The following is a 17,743-nucleotide window of genomic DNA, read 5'->3' as shown; positions in this document are numbered from 1 at the left end:
TTTATGATTGACATTTGTGGTTGGTTATCCAAACTTCTAATTTGCTGAACAATCATACTTCCCCAGCTATTTAGGACGAATCGTGTTTTGCATGTTCAATGCACACAGAAAAACTGGTTTAAAAATAGAATGCAAGTTAAAATCAACTATTATTATTTTAAGGCCGAATGACCTTCCTTCCACTCCTATGTCTTATGGTCTTATAAATTCTTGATGTCACAAGGAATTAAGGGCTACGGGGAGAATGCGGGTAAGTGGAGTTGAAATGCCCATCAGCCATGATTGACTGGCAGAGTGGACTCGATAGGACAAATGGCCTTCCTTCCACTCCTATGTCTTATGGAGTATATGGGTATCTGCAGGATGAAAACCATCGAGTTGTTAGAAGGTTATATTTAAAACATCACCATATGAGTTATTAAAAATACAAATGATACTGTTCATCTTTTAAAAAAACTGAATAAATGTCTTCTCTAGACTTCCAATTCATTTTATAATATTAAGATTAATTTAAGGTTTGCTTATTCTTTACAAGAGCCAGGTAGAATTTGTACATGTTTGGAATTACTTTAATTATTTTCCAAACTATTAAACTTAGTTAGTAGGTAATGTTTCTTTTGTTTTGCAGTCCACCAGAATTGGAATGTCTGTAAATGCCATCAGAAAGCAGAGTAAAGAAGATGATGTCATATCTTTGGCAAAATCCCTTATTAAATCCTGGAAGAAACTTTTGGGTAAGGAATTATACTCCAGAGTTCCATTTATTGCCAACTGATTAATTGGTGTTTAATATTATCCAGATGTCACTCTTATGATCTGGATATTCTGCTGAAGCTTTTACCAAGCAGTATAACATAAACAAATATAATGGATCACTTACTTCTCCTCTTTCCGATCCACTTGCCTGTTAGCAGTTTCAGGTGAAAAGCTTGAGACAGGAATCATTAAAATCCAACTCTCACAAGTACGTTGCATGTTTTGTGACTGTCTGCAAGTTGTTGTATGTATGCTTGGCAAATGTGCAAAACTTAAAGATATTAGTGTTTTCAAAATTCCTACATTATTTTATTCCTTTTGCTGGAGTTGTGTCCTTCTTCAAGTTGCTTTATGTTATGATTGATGGTACAGTGTACAATATACTGCTTCTTTAAACTATTAATATGTTGGGTTTGGTAGTTCAATAATTAATCCAGAAGGCAAAAATATAAAACATACAGTTGACATGGGCATACTTAATGGTGTCCTGAAAAGGTTTTAAAATGCTATATAGTGGACAAATTAATTAACTCCACATTATGCTTATATGAAATGTTATGTATTGCTCAAGTGCTGGAGAAAATATTTGATGAGTATGTTGTTTTGTGTAATTATGTTTACATATTACTTTCTTGATTTTCTTGAGGTGCTTCTAATTGCTAGCGCATTTGCTAGAAAGGCAAGGCTTGTAAAAGTTTAATTTACAAAACACGTCAAAGGGAGGAGTGTAAAATTACCAGAAAATCTTGCCTCTTCCAAGGTAAAACATGCTAAAGCCTGTGAATGCTGCTGGTGCAGCATTAAATAAAAATGTTCAATCTTTTTTTTTCTTCTTGAGTTCTCTGATAAAGATTGGTCTCGAATCCACCCTAGCCAGAATAGTGCAGTTAGTACCAATCCGTTCCATAGTGATCATCCAGCCAACTGGCCTGCTGAAGAGTCCATAGGTTACTGTGGCAATGTCGCTTTTGCATGCAAGTTGTAGTCAAAGACTATGGGCAGTGATGGCAGAGGCTACAATTTTCTTTCCATGAGATGGCTGACAAAGTATCTCTCTGGCACTCACTGGTTGCCATAGGAATGTTTTGCAGGGAGTTACTGGGTGCCATTCGATCTCTTTAGCTGTAATATTTAGTGGCAATAGAAGATGAATATTCTCATTATTGAAAAATGTAGAAAAATACTTAAAAATGTGAAATGGTTAATATATCATAAATATGAAAATGCGAGAATCTAATCCATTTGCTTCAGCAACATTCACAGGTTTTGCTTAACCATCGGGTCCTGGAGTAGAAATTGAATATTGCGCTTCTGGTTCAAGATGTGAGGGTACAATCACTTCTCCACAGGACTGTTTTCCTTGAATACTGCCCTTCAGCACAAAATGGTCTCTTGCTGTGTTTTCCCTTCCTTTTAAATTTCCTATTAAATTTCTCTGCCCAACTTCATGATGAGTTGCCTATGCAAACTTGTTATGCATAAACTTGATAACCTGGTAACAGGTTGACTTTACGGTAATTTGGAGTTTCTCTGAGAATCAGCCAACATTTTCTTGAGGGAAATTTAAATATAGAAACATTCAATGTGATCACGACTGGTCATTCAACTCACTATCTTGTTACTGCTCTCTCTTTCCATACCTTTGACCCTTCTAGCCCTAAGAATTATATCTAACTCCTTTTTGAAAATATTCAGTATTTTGACCACAACCGTGGTCACTGCCCTCTGGATTAAGAAATTTCACAGGCTCACTGCCCTCTGGGTGAAGAAATTTCTCCTCATCTCAGTCCTAAATGGCCTACTGCATGCTTACTTTCAGCAACTGCATTACAAGGACAACCAAGTCTTACTGCACATTTGCCCTTCCTAAATCTCTTGCAATTTAGATGATTTGTCTTCCTGCTTTTGCTACCAGATTGGATAACCTCACATTTATCTGTTATGCTTCATCTGCTATGCATTTGCCCACTCACTCTACTTGTTCTCACACTACAGCATCACTACACACCTTTGAACCCAACTTTGTGTTTTCTGCAAACTTGGAATTTAGTTCCCTTATCTAAATCATTAATATATATTGTCAATAGCTGGAGTCCAAGCACTGATCCTTGTAGTACTCCATTGGGACTCAGAAAAAGGCCCCTTTATTGCAGAATTGTTCTGATACAGAAGGAAGCCATTCATCTATCATGTCTGAATTGATCTTCAATCAAGCATTGTTCCCTAGTGCCAAACTTCTGATTTTTTTTTTTCCCCCATATCCTTACTCACTATTTCTATCCAAACACTCATCCAATGTCTATTTTAATGCCTCTGTTGAACCAATTTCCACCACATTTCCGGCAGTGCATTCCATACCCTAACTATTTACTATGTGAAGAAGTTCCTTCTCATATCACCCTTGCTGCTTTTGCAAATCACTCCAAATCTACAACCACTTGGTCTTATTTCTTTTATAAATTGGGCAAGCCTCTCCCTATCCATTCTGTCCAGCCCAATCATGGTTTTGAAACCTCTTCAAATCTGCTCTCAGCTGTCTTCCTTTCAAAGAGAACCATACCAACTTCAATCTATCTTCTTAAATTAAGTTTCATTTATTTGTATGTTAGGTGAACTGGCCATGCTAAATTGCCGGTAGTGTTAGGTAAAGAGGTAAATGTAGGGGAATTCATCTAAATCGCTTTTGAACTCTCTCCAATGCATTCATGCCTTTCTTACAAAGTAGTGCCCAGAGTTGTCCAGCATGCTCCATCTGGGGTCTAGCAAGTGTGTTATGCAAGCTCAACATCAACTCCTTGCTTGTGTTCTCAGTGACTCTTATTAATAAAGCCAAAGCTGTCAATACAATGCTTTATTAGCTGTTCTCCATCTGTCCTGCCATCTTTAATGATCTGTGCATGTACTCACCAAGGTCCCTGTACTCATTTCGAATTGTATTCATCGTTTAACTTTATCTTTCAATGTTCATCCTAGCAAAGTACATCACTTAATACTTCTCTGCATTGATTCTGATCTGACGTTCTTACTCCAACGACTAGGGAGGCTTTTGGCTTTTCACACTATCTTCCTTGCATTTTATAATTCTTTAAAATTCAAGCTATAAAATTATTCCTACTCTTTGTTCCTTGACTGCCAGCTACTTCTAAATCCCATGTCAATACATTATCCCAATCCGTTGTATTAACTTCTAGTAGATATCCCCAGGTTTCACTACTTGCCTGTGGCAGAATGAGGGTACACAATTCTAATCATTATACCCATTGTCTCACTGCTCATCTGAAGAGGCCAAGGTGGAGTCTTGAGCTGAAATGCTAGAATAGCCATCTTGGGCAAAAAGTTAAAGATTTGCTGGGAGCAATGGTATCTTATGAAGTTGAAGGCAGGTACGATACATTTAAGAGAGAGTAAAAGCTGGCAAGCACCTGTCATGTAACTGACTAGGAGTCACAGCATGCTGGGAAATTGAAAGATTAGATTAGATTACTTACAGTGTGGAAATAGGCCCTTCGGCCAACAAGTCCACACCGACCTGCTGATGCAAAACCCAGACCCATTCCCCTACATTTACCTCTTTACCTAACGCAACCGGCAATTTAGCATGGCCAGTTCACCTAACATGCACATTTTTGGATAGTGGGAGGAAACCGGAGCACCCAGAGGAAACCCACACAGACACTGGGAGAATGTGCAAACTCCATACAGAGTCGCCTGAGGTGGGAATTGAACACGGGTCTCTGGCACTGTGAGGCAGCAGTGCTAACCACTGTGCCACAGTGCCACCCTAAAAGATGTAACCTAGATACCTCAGTTGTTTTCACAGCATTTCGAACTTAGCCAATCAGTTTAAATCATGCCCCAAAATACTAAAACCCAATCGAATTAGAATTTTACTGTTTTGACAACAGTGATCCAATGAGACGATCCGATATTTTGGTATTAAAAAAACAGGTATTTTGGACAGTTAGCCAGAAAGAGCATCAACTGCTGTTGAAAGACTGCTATTCACCACATTCTCTGTCAAAGGTACTTTTTTCATATGAAACATCTTTGCAGCAGAAGACCAAAGACAGCTCAGGGAGATCTACAAACGGAGGAAGACCGACACCGGAGATGATAGCCACTGTCTGGTTTTGAAAATTAAGTTGCTGTAAATTTAATAGGGGCTTTTATTGGATCAGAATATTGTTAGAGAGTGGAGGTACATAACAAGTCTTTAAGAGAAAGGAGGCTTAGAGTTGTAAATAGTTGTTGTTTAATGCTCACCTTTAACATTAAAGAATAAAATTGATGTTTTTGTTAAATAGTGGAATTTGGGTAGTTCTTTGTCACTCGTACTTTAACAGATTGAGGCGAGGTGAGCTTTTCTGTGTCTTTGGTTTAATTAACAGAAGGGTTTACTACCGTGTGGTAACAGAAGATTTTCAAGGGTGTGATTACCCCTTAAATTACCTGAACATTAATAATTGCATGGTGTTTTTGGTGACAGAATTTGATCTAATTCAGTTGACTGGCAGTAAACACATTGCTAAGAGTTTGGAGATCTATATAAGAGCATAATTGTCTTTTACAATGAACTTATTGCTGGAGGTTTGAGAGGTTTTTGAAGACATAGAGATTTTGTGCAACACTTTGTCAAGAGTTCACCAATCAATTCAACAGTTATTCCAAATATTTTTAATAAAAAGGTGAACTGAAGAGGATAGTGGCTAGGAGAACTATTCCTGATTTTTTATGTTTTTCAGCACTTAGCTGGATCTAATCAATTCCTTGGTGCAGTAATTTCTTACAAGTTTTGCATTGTTTTTGGAACTTTAAAAAAAACATCAAAAGCAAAGATACTTTAAATGGGAGGAAGGATGGAGAGTTTTGGGAGAGCAACTATGTGGCATGGTCGGAAACTGAGGAATTGCATAAGGCTTGGAGCTGGCTTTTTAATGGAGCAGCCAACAGGTGTAGTTTCATAGCTGGTGGACTGAGAAATTGCACAAGGACTCTAGATATTGGGTTTTACTGAAATAGCAAACAAGTAGTGAAGTTTAATGGTTGATGTAGGAAGTCTTAATATCGAGCTTCCAGTGCAGCTGTCAAGGTATCAGTGATTTAGAAAAAACATCACTGCCCGAAATTACAGGAGAAGAGGGCGATCTTTGGTTTTTGAGCTTGGTCTGCTAAATTATTTTTAAGACTTATCAAATTTCTAAATCTTAATTTTTTTTTGTAAATCTATAGTAGAGAGTAAGGTGACAGCATTTTTTTCTTGTATTTATGCTGTCATCTTTCTTGATTGATTTTTAATATTAAACACTAGTACTAAGTTATCCCAGGACAGTGTTTATGATTAGAAAGGCAGACTGTGTTAATGCTGCGTTTTTGAGCAAAGTGTGTTGTGTTTTTAGGTAATTTCTAGGTCTATAGATTGTTATACAGGCAGAAGTGACTTTTAATAGCATGATCTGACAGGAAGAGTAAATGTCAGAGATTAAGGAGAATTTGAATTTTCCTGGGAACTGTCTCCAGGAAGTGTATTAGGTTGCAAATCCTATCAGACTGCATGGATTGGTAGAAGCTGCTGTTTGAGGTAATGAGTTTACAAGAGCAATGGGGTGTGATGGATGTCAATTTCAGGGAGATAAATCAAGCAGGTATATTCAGGTAGATGGTGACCACTACGAAAGAAATGAGAGGTTGCCAGGTAGTGGAGGAGTCTACATCTGTTTCAAACAGGTATTCTGTTTTTGATACTGTAGGTGGGGTTTGCCTGACAGCAGGTTTTTGTTACTGTCACTCTACTATATGAGCGGTATGTCAGGTTCCAAGCAATCAATTGTAATAGGGGAATTTCTAGTCTGGGACACAGATGCTTTTGCAGCCACCTGTGTTGCCTCCCTGTGCCATGGTCAAGGATGCCTTGGAGACGGTGCAGAATATATGCAGTAGGGGTGACATGGTGGCTTAGTGGTTAGCACTACTGCCCCTCAGATGGATAGAGAACTGGCTGGGCAACAGAAGACAGTAGTAGTGAAGGGAGTTTCTCAAATGGAGACCTGTGACAGTTGTGTTCTACAGGGATCTGTGCTGGGACCACTGTTGTTTGTGATATATAAAAATGATATGGAGGAAGACATTGGTTGCCTGATTAGCAAGTTTGCCAATGACACTAAGATTGGTGGAGTAGCAGATAGTGAAGGGGACTGTCAGAGAATACAGCAAAATATAGATAGATTGGAGAGATAAGCAGAGAAATGGCAGATGGAGTTCAATCTGGGCAAATGCGATGTGATGCATTTTGGAAGATCCAATTCAAGAGTAAACTATGCAGAAAATGGAAAAGTCCTGGGGAAAGTTGACGTACAGAGGTCTGGGTGTTCAGGTCCATTGTTCCCCGAAGATGGCAATGCAGGTCAGTAAAGTGGTCAAGAAAGCATACGGCATGCTTTCCTTCATTGAACTGATTATTGAGTACAAGAGTTGGCAGGTCATGTTATAGTTGTATAGGACTTTGGTTCGGCTGCATTTGGAATACTGCATACAGTTCTGCTCGCCTCATTACCAAAAGGATGTGGATGCTTTGGAGAGGGTGCAGAGGAGGTTCACTAGGATGTTGCCTGGTACAGAGACCTCTAGCTGTGAAGAGAAGTTGAATAGATTAGGATTACTTTCATTAGAAAGATGGAGGTTGAGGGGGAATCTGATTTGGGGTCTACAAAATCATGGAAGGTATAGACAGGATGGATAGCATGAAGCTTTTTGCCAGAGTGAAGGACTCAATTACTAGGGGTCATGAGTTCAAAGTGAGAGGGGTAAGGTTTAGGGAAGATATGCGTGGAAAGTTCTTTATGCAGATGGGAGCTTGGCAGAAAATGTGGTAAGACCGATAATTAAACTGCATTTACTTCGATGCAAGAGGCTAGGCAGATGAACTTAGAGAATTGGACCTGGGATATCGTAGCTATTACAGAAAAGTGGCTCAGTGATAAATAGGAATTATTTTCCGGGGTATAGATGCTACAGGAAGGTTAGAAAGAGAGGCAAGAGTGGATGGGGGAGTGGTGTTTTTGGCCAGGGATAATATGGTACTACTTGAATATATTCCTGGGAGATTGTTCCACCCATATATTTTCACTGGACAGAGAAATAAGAACCTGATAACCACCTGGCTGGGATTATATTAAATCACCCCCTCCCGAAAGATAGCCAGTAGGAAATTGAGAATCATATATGTAAGAAGATCCCAAATATCAGTAAGAATAATAGGGTTGTAATGGTAGGGCATTTTAACTTCCCAAACATAGACCGGGACTTTGATAAGGGTTTAGGACTTGGATGGGGAGGAATTTAAGTGTGTACAAAATTTTCTTATTCAGTTTGTGGTTGTACTTACTGGAGCAGGAGCAATACTTGACTTTCTGATGTGAAATAAGGCAGGGCAAGTTACGGAGGTGAGCACTTTGGGGCAAATGGTCCTAATTCTGTTAGTTTCAGGTAGTGTTGGAAAGGTTAGAACTGATCAAAAAGTTAATAATCTAAATTGGAGTGAGGCCCATTTTGATGATTAGACAGTAACTTTCAAAAGTCGATTAGAGGAAGCTAGTCGCAGGTAAAGAAAAGGGCGGTTGAGAAGAAAGGAGGCCCTTAAAAATAGATAACCAGAGTCCAGAGACAGTATGTCCCTGTTAGTGTGAAGAACAAGGCTGGTTGGTGTAGGATGCTGGATGACTAAAGAAATCAAGGCTCTGGTCATGTGTCAGGTATAGACAGCTGGGATTGAGTGAATCCCTAGTGGAGTATAAGGGCAGTAGGAGTATGCTTAAGAGGGAAATCAGGGGCAAAAGGGGACATGAAATAGTGTTGGCAAATAGAGTTAAGGAGAACCCAAAGAGCTTCTGTAAGTACATTAAGGGTAAAAGAGTAACAAGGGAGCAAATAGGTATCCCTTACAGATCTACTTGTGTGATCCACAGGAGATGGGTGAGATATTAAATTAAAATTTTACTTCAGTATTTACTGTGAAGAAGGACATGGAAGTAATGGTACTTGGGAGATAAATACTGATGTCTTGAAAAGAGTTCATATTACAGAAAAGGCAGTACTGGAGGTCTTTAAAACATATAAAGGTAGATAATCTTCTGGGACCTGACCAGAACTTTGTGGGAGCTAGGGAGGAGACTCCCGGACCCCTTGCTGAGATACTTGTGTCATCATTAGCCACGGATGAGGTACTGGAAGACTCGAGGTTCGCTGTTGTGCCATTATTTAAATAAAAGCCCGAGTACTATAGACTGGTGAGTCTTGCATCATCTTGGGTAAGCCGTTGGAGATGATTCTGAGGGATAGGATTTACATGCATTTAGAAGGGCAAGGACTGATTAAGGATAGTCAACATTAGCTTTGTGCACAGGAAATCAATGTCTCACTCTACTGAGTGTTTTGAAGAGATGACGAAGAAGATTAACGTAGGCAGAGTGGTAGATGTTGTCTGTCTGAGCTTCCATAAAGCGTTTGACAAGACTTCGTCTGGGAGACTGTTTAGTATGGTTAGATCACAAGGGGAACTAGCCAATTGGGTACAAAATTGGCTTGTAGATAGGAGACAGAGGGTGGTAAGACAGGGTTGCTTTTCTGACTGGAAGCCCGTGACCAGCGGTGTGCCACAAGAATCACTTTGTCTTTTGTCATACTTTTTGTCATTTATATAAATGATTTGGATGTGAAGATCACAGATATGGTTAGTAAATTTTGCAGATGATACCAAAATAGTTGGTGTAATGCATACTGAACAAGATTACCTCAGAGTACAACCAAACCTTGATCAGATGGGCCAATGGACTGAGGAGTGGCAGATGGAGTTTAATTTTGATAAATGTGAGGTGTTGCATTTTGGTAAGGCAAACAAGGGCAGGATGTTTACACTTAAAGGTAGCGGGAGAAATTCAGGACTCTGTTGCTGGAGGTCAGAGTTGAAGAGTGTGGTGCTGGAAAAGTACAGCTGGTCAGGCATGACCCGAGGAGCAGGAGAATCAAAGTTTTTTGGGCTTTCCTGATGAAGGGCTTATGCCTGAAACATTAATTCTGCTGCTTCTCAGATGCTGTCTGACCAGCTGTGCGTTTCCAAGCACTACACTCTTCGACTTAATGGTAGAGCTTTGGGGGTATTGCTGACAAAGAGGTGCAGATGTGTAGTTCCTTCAAAATTAAGTCATAGAAAGGGGTGTGAAAAAGCTGTTTGGCATCATTGCCTTCACTGGTCAGAGCATTGACTATTGGAGTTGGGATGTCATGTTTCAGATGTATAGGGCATTGATGAGATCCCTTTTAGAATGCTGCATACAATTCTGGTCGCCTTTCCATAGGAAAGATGTGGTTAAACTTGAAGATGCAGAAGATATGTTGCCGGGACTGGAGGGTTTGAGTTGTAGGGAGAGGCAAATAGGTTGGAACTATTTTCCCTGGACCTTCAGAGGATGAGGGGTGATCTTACAGAGGTTTATAAAATCCTGAGAGGCACAGATCGGGTGAATGGTCGCAGTCTTTTTTTTCTTAGGATGGGGGAGTGCAAAACAAAAGGGCTTAGGGTTTTATGTAAGAGAGAAAAAAATTTAAAAAGGACCTGAGGGATAATGTTTTCATGCAGAGGATGGTGAGTGTATGGAGCTAGCTGTTGTAGGAAGTGGTGGAGGCCAGTATAATTACAACATTTAGGAAGGATTTAAAGGAATAAGTGGCCAAATGATGGCAGGTCAGATGGTATGTCTCATCTGGTTGGACCAAATGGTATGTTTCCATGTTATGTGACTAATTGCTCTTCGCAGATGTGGCAAAAGGAAGAGTATTTGGTCATGGGAATCTTGCTAGGGGACTATTTTAATTGAAGATTGCAATTAAACAGGTTGGAGTTTATAAGTTCCCATTCTTCATTTTAACTGTTTCCAGTCTGGTTTCTGCCAGGGATGAAAATCAGAACCCTACTGTATTTTGACCAGCTTTCTTCTTCTTCTTGTTGCTGTGTCTAAGCCCAAACTATATAAAATTCAACAACTTTGAATTTAAAAATTCTAGTGTGCCAGCCTTAGTATGTTTAGGACGTAAATGGTAACTTGCCACAGCGTAATGTGGTATTAAGGAGCAGTTCAGCTGAATTGAACCATATATATTGATAGCATAGTTCAGAGAGGTTGGCACCTGCATATTAAGAACTGTATTTCTGAGATAGCAGATAGGGTTAAGTAGCATCCATGCTTTATTTTATATTTTAACATTCTAGTTATTTGACTGGAAGGTTATGCTGACACTAAATATCCATAGTGGAAAAAAGCCTTGATGACCCTCTGATTATCTTGTCTGTCTCATTTAAGTCACCTCTTAACTTTCTTCTCTCCAACGTAAACAGCCTCAAGTCCCTCAGCCTTACCTCATAAGACCTTCCCTCTATACCAGGCAACATCCTAGTAAATGTCCTCTGAACCCTTTCCAAAGCCACCACATCCTCCCTATAATGTGGTGACCAGAACTGTACGCAATACCCCAAGTGTGGCTGCAAGTTGACCTTGTGGTTCTGAAACTCAGTCCCTCTTCCAATAAAAGCTAACACACCATATGCCTTCTTAACAGCCGTATCAACCTGGGTGGCAACTTTCAGATATGTGTACATGAACACCAAGATCTTTCTGCTCATCTACACAGCCAAGGATCTTACCATTACCGCAGTACTCTTTATTCCTGTTGCTCCTTCCAAAGTGAATCGCACTTTTCCACATTAAATTCCCATTTGCTACCTCTCAGCCCAGTTGTGCAGCTTATCTATATCCCTCTGTAACCTGCAACATCCTTCGGCACTGTCCACAACTCCACCGGTCTTAGTGTCATCTGTAAATTTATTAACCCATCCTTCTATGCCTCCTTCCAGGTCATTTATAAAAATGACAAACAGTAAGGTTCCCCATGGTAGGCTTATGCGGAAAGTCAGGAGGCATGGGATAGAGGGAAATTTGGCCAATTGGATAGAAAACTGGCTAACCGGTCGAAGTCAGAGAGTGGTGGTAGATGGTAAATATTCAGCATGGAGTCCAGTTACAAGTGGAGTTCCGCAGGGATCAGTTCTGGGCCCTCTGCTGTTTGTAATTTTTATTAATGACTTAGATGAGGGAGTCGAAGGGTGGGTCAGTAAATTTGCAGATGATACAAAGATAGGTGGAGTTGTGGACAGTGAGGAGGGCTGTTGTCGGCTGCAGAGGGACTTAGATATGATGCAGAGCTGGGCTGAGGAGTGGCAGATGGAGTTCAACCCTGCCAAGTGTGAAGTTGTCCATTTTGGAAGAACAAATAAGAATGCGGAATACAGGGTTAATGGTAGGGTTCTTGGTCAGGTGGAGGAACAGAGGGATCTTGGGGTCTATGTACATAGATCTTTGAAGGTTGCCACTCAGGTGGATAGAGTTTGTAAGAAGGCCTATGGAGTATTATCGTTCATTAGCAGAGGGATTGAATTCAAGAGTCGTGAGGTGATGTTGCAGCTGTACAGGACTTTGGTTAGGCCACATTTGGAGTACTGTGTGCAGTTCTGGTCGCCTCACTTTAGGAAAGATGTGGAAGCTTTGGAGAGGGTGCAGAGAAGATTTACCAGGATGTTGCCTGGAATGGAGAGTAGGTCATACGAGGATAGGTTGAGAGTTCTCGGCCTTTTCTCGTTGGAACGGCGAAGGATGAGGGGTGACTTGATAGAGGTTTATAAGATGATCAGAGGAATAGATAGAGTAGACAGTCAGAAACTTTTTCCACGGGTACAACAGAGTGTTACAAGGGGACATAAATTTAAGGTGAAGGGTGGAAGGTATAGGGGAGATGTCAGGGGTGGGTTCTTCACCCAGAGAGTGGTGGGGGCATGGAATGCGCTGCCCGTGGGAGTGGTAGAGTCAGATTCATTGGCGACCTTTAAGCGGCATTTGGATAGGTACATGGATGGGTGCTTAATCTAGGATAGAAGTTCGGCACAACATCGTGGGCCGAAGGGCCTGTTCTGTGCTGTATTGTTCTATGTTCTATGTTCTAGTAGTGGCCACAAAACCGTTCCTTGCAGTACACCACTAGTAACTGATCTCCAGCATGAACATTTCCCAACAACCACCACCCTCCATCTTCTTTCAGCAAGCCAATTTCTGATCCAAACCGCTAAATCCCCCTCAATCCCATGCCTCCGTATTTTGTGCAATAGTCTAGCATGGGGAACCTTATCAAACACCTTACAGAAATCCATGTACACCACATCGACTGCTTTACCCTCATCCACCTGTTTGGTCACCTTCTCAAAAGAACTGAATAAGGTTTAAGAGGCATGACCTACCCTTCACAAAACTGTGACTATCCCTAATCAACTTATTCCTTTCTTGATGATTATAAAGCCTCTTTCAACATTTTACCCACAACTGAAGTAAGGCTTACTGATCTATAATTACGAGGATTGCCCCTGCTCCCATTCTTGAACAAGGGGACAACATTTGCTATCCTCCAGTCTTCTAGCACCATTCCAATAGACAGTGATGACTTAAAGATCAAAGCCAAAGGCTCTGCAATCTCCTCCCTGGCTTCCCAGAGAATCATATGATAAATCCCATCCGGCCCAAGGGATTTATCTATTTTTACATTTTCCAGAATTGCTAACACCTCCTCCTTGTGAACCTCAATCCTGTCTAGTCGAGTAGCCTGTATCACAGTCTTGTCCTCAACAACATTGTTTATTTTCCAGTGTGAATACCGATGAAAAATATTAATTCGGCACTTCTCCTATCTCCTCAAACTCCACGCACAACTTCCCACTACTGTCCTTGACTGGCCCTAATCCTATTCTAGTCATTCTTTTATTCCTGATTTGGCTTTCGAAAACTTTAGGGTTTTCCTTGATTCTATCTACCAATGACTTCTCATGTCCCTTCCTGGCTCTTAGTTCTCTCTTTAGGTCTTTCCTGGCTGGCTTGTAATTTACAAGTGCCCTAACTGAACCTTCACGCCTCATCCTAACATAAGCCGCCGCCTTTCTCTTGATGTGATTCAACTTCCTTAGTAAACCACAGCTCCCTCACTCGACATCATCTACCCTGCCTGACTGGTATATACTTATCAAGGACACGCAGTAGCTGTTCCTTGAAGAAACTCCACATTTCACTTGTGCCCATCTATTGCAGTTTTCTTCTCCATCCTAAATCTTGCCTAATCACATCATAATTGTTTTTTCCTCAGCTATAACTCTTGCCCTGCAGTACATACCTATCCCTTTCCATTGCTCAAGTAAACATAATCGGATTGTGGTCACTATCAGCGAAGTGCTCACCTACCTCCAAATCTAACACCTGGCCTGGTTCATTACCCAGTACCAAATCCAATGTGGCTTCACCTCTTGTTGGCCTATCTACATACTGTCAGGAAAACCTCCTGCACACATTGGACAAAAACTGACCCATCTAAAGTACTTTAATTATAGTTTGTGGTTATCGTAACTGAATGGAAAATGTATCGTCAACTTGCAGAGGCTTTGAACCTCTCCATCTTTTGATTTATTTCATGGTCGTTGTGCCATTCCGCACATGGCAAGATGTCAGCGCTGGTTTTCATGCTGTACCACGCATGCGCTGATGTCAGCTGCTGACAGAGCAACTTTCTTGTGAAAGATACTGTACAGAAAGCAGCTTTCTGACATTTTTAAAATGTAATGTTAAATTTACTTTGTTTTGTTAATAAGTATGATTTGAACTTCATTCGGGCTGTGCTGTAATGTGCATTAGACCTTTGGCTCATTTTTGAACGATCGTGAGTGATTTTTTTTGCTGGTCTGCCACTAACCCCACTTTTCCCATAGACCCCATTATTTCTATTAAGCGAGGTTTCACTGGAATGCATTTAAGGCATTATAAAATTACCTGTAGTTGAATTTTTCAGAGATAATTGAAATATTGTTTGCTGTCAATCTAAAAAAAACGCTGTACAATTATACATGGTGTGCTGAATTGATTGTTTTTAAAAGAAATCTTGACCTAAAATCTTTCAATGACCTAGGAATTGAAATCATAAGAATTGCTTATTTTGCATACAAGTGGTCAGACGTAAATAGTATCTCTTGCAGTTCTGTCTCTACTTGCTCTGTTTGGTTTTCCACTACAGTAAAGTGTGTGTTAAACAGTGCACACCAGAATTGGGTGGCACCAGTAAATCAAAAATGTCAGTTACCTTTCTGCAGTTTCTGGTTGTAGTAATAGAATGGGAAATATATCTTCAACATGCAGAGGTTTTGAAGCTCTCTACCTTTTTGACATATTTCACTTTAAGCACTGAATGAAAGATACTTCAACCTTCAGCAACATCTCTTTCAATTACTTTAGACTGACATCAGTACTTTTATACTATTAACCCTGGGGAGGATAGCAGAGGTGGATTATATTTCAGTTGGTGAGGCAGCAGTTAATGTGAATGTTACTGTGACATTTATTTTCTTATTTTATTTAATAAAGTGCCTTTTTAAAAAGGTTTTGACATGATTTTTAATTCAAATGCTATTTTGCAGATGGCCCACCAACGGACAAACCCTCAGAAGAGAAGAAAAGGGATTCGGTGTCCTTGGCTCAAAACAGTCCAGAAGCAAAAGAAGAAAGGTTCCAAAAATAAAATTAACAAAATTTCTGCATCAGACCTCTCACTAACTTCAAAAAAATTGGCTTGATAGCTTTCATTAATGGGGAGTCTTCCTTATCTCGGTGGTTTCTTGATTTTACTTCTGCCGATATTTGTTTACAAACCTGTCAGTTGCGATGATTGGAACTAAATTTAAAAATGACAAACTTCATCCCTCAACTCATCTCTGTTAGAATCTGTGAAGCAGAACACACTGAGGGGGAGGTGTGTTTGCAGCTATTCCCTGGAAAATATCTTCCTAGTTTCAGTTGAAAATACATATTTAATAAAATTTGGGGGACAGAATTCTTATGTAGCCACCGATAAAATTGGTTTGTTTCTTATTAAGACTGGAATTTGACATCAATATAATTAATACAATCAGCCAACTAATCAAATTTGATATTCCTAAAGCCTTTGTTGTTATTTTTGCTTTGTTTCAAGCATGCTTGTAAATTAGCTGTGTTTTGGCATATAGTGTCCTATCAGAAGTAATCGTAATATTAGAATAAACATGCTTAACATCTGACAAAATGCTGAGATTTGGTATCTACTGTATTTTTATTTTTACAGTTCAGGAAGCAATTCCAGTAATCCCCATGAAGCATTCTATACTCCGTCACCATTTCAACTAAAAAGTTATCCTCAGGCTCCTTTCACCACAGATTCGGTGCGGATCAAGTGTAGAGAAATGTTAGCCGCTGCAATGAAAACAGATGGTAAGTCACATGCCAGCCTATTTAAAGAGTTTCTCTTAATTATAAAATTACTTTAAAAACTAAGTATTTGGAGAATGGAATGAGCCTTGGCTTAATGGTAGCATTCCAACTTTCCTATTACCTCCAGCACCAGTCCTGCTTGTTCCATCGCGATTTGCCACTCAGTAGAGTGTTGAACATTGAGCTTTGCTAATGGGTGTGAGCAGGCAGCATGAAAGTGCATGGTAGGAGAAAGTGAGAACTGCAGATCCAAGTCGAGAATGTCTTGCTGGAAAAGCACAGCATGTCAGGCAGCATCTGAGCAGCAGGAGAATTGACGTTTCGAATGTAAGCCCTTTATCAGGAATGAGGATTGCGGGCTGGGGTGCTGAGAGATAAATGGGAGGGGTGGGGGGGGGGGCGGAATAGGGAAGGTAGCTGAGAGTGAGTGCAATAGGTAAATTAAGGAGAGGGAGAAGCTGATAGGTCGGAGATGAGGGTGGAGTGGATAGATGGAAAGGTGATGGACAGGTCATGAGGGTGGTGCCGAGTTGGAGGCTTGGACTGGGATAATGTGGGGAGAGGGAAAATGAGGAAACTGGTGAAATCCACATTGATCCCGTGGGGTTGGAGTGTCCCAAGGCAGAATATGACATGTTCTTCCTCCAGTCGCTGAGGGGTAAAGGTTTGACAATGGAGGATGCCCAGGACCTGCATGTCCTTGGCGGAATGGGAGGGGGAGTTGAAGTGTTCAGCCATGGGGTTGGTTGGTGCGGGCGTCCCAGAGATGTTCTCTGAAATGATCCGCAAGTAGGTGTCCTCTCTTTCCAATGTAGAGGAGACCACATCTGGTGCAATGAATGCAGTAGAAGGCATTGGTGGTGATACAGGTAAATTCCTGTCGGATGTGGAAGAATCCTTTGGGGGCCTTCGAGGGTGCAGTTTTTGCATTTCCTGCAGTGGCTGGGGAAGCTGCAGCGTGTGGGCTAGTGGCGGTCATGGATCTGACGAAGAACTCGCAGAGGGAATGGTCTTTCCAGAAAGCTGAAAGGGGTGGGGAGGGAAAAATATATCTGATGGTGGAGTCCATTTGTAGGTGGTGGAAGTGGCAGAGGCTGATGCGATATATGTGGAGGTTGGTGGGGTGGAAATTGAGGGGTGGGGGGATCTGTCCTTGTTGCATTGGTGTCGTCCTGATCCCACCTCAGTCGAAGCAAAATGCTCAGAGACACAGTATGGTTTTTTACCTTCTTCATTGTTATTCAGGGTCCTGGAAGGAAAGAGAACGATCGCACATGTGCACAGAGACATGAGTTCTTGATCTTCTCTCTCAAACAGCAGATTCTTAATGAATTATATAGTCATTTACTGGGAGAAGCATCACGATAAGGCATCAAGATTGGGTACCTGTTACAATCAGCGAGTGTCAACAGTAAAGATTAAACCATCTGGCATTATACAATGAATACTTGGCTTCACATAATGAAGGCTCTTCACCTTGTTAAGTGACTTTACATACTGAATGCTTTTTCATCTTGTTAAACCACTACCCTTGCCTCCAACACCTCATTGTTTACTACAAGTTCTTACCTGACCTGAGTCATGCATAACTGAACCTTTGTTTCACAAAACTC

The 17,743-nt window shown here is 40.7% G+C and overlaps 1 protein-coding gene across 1 annotated transcript in view; it reads left to right on the top strand.

Moving 5' to 3' along the window:
* Nucleotides 1–17,743, top strand: part of tcea1 (transcription elongation factor A (SII), 1) — a 79,734-nt gene that overhangs the window by 33,723 nt on the left and 28,268 nt on the right. The window contains exons 3-5 of the mRNA XM_072570543.1: nt 629–734; nt 15,305–15,392; nt 15,985–16,130. Coding sequence (XP_072426644.1) covers nt 629–734; nt 15,305–15,392; nt 15,985–16,130 — 340 coding nt within the window. The remainder of the gene's footprint in view (nt 1–628; nt 735–15,304; nt 15,393–15,984; nt 16,131–17,743) is intronic.

Source organism: Chiloscyllium punctatum, chromosome 5 (assembly GCF_047496795.1).
Source record: "Chiloscyllium punctatum isolate Juve2018m chromosome 5, sChiPun1.3, whole genome shotgun sequence".
NCBI lineage: Eukaryota > Metazoa > Chordata > Chondrichthyes > Orectolobiformes > Hemiscylliidae > Chiloscyllium > Chiloscyllium punctatum.
The sequence above is the reverse complement of the archived record's forward strand: the minus strand, read 5'-3'. Positions and strand labels throughout refer to the sequence as shown.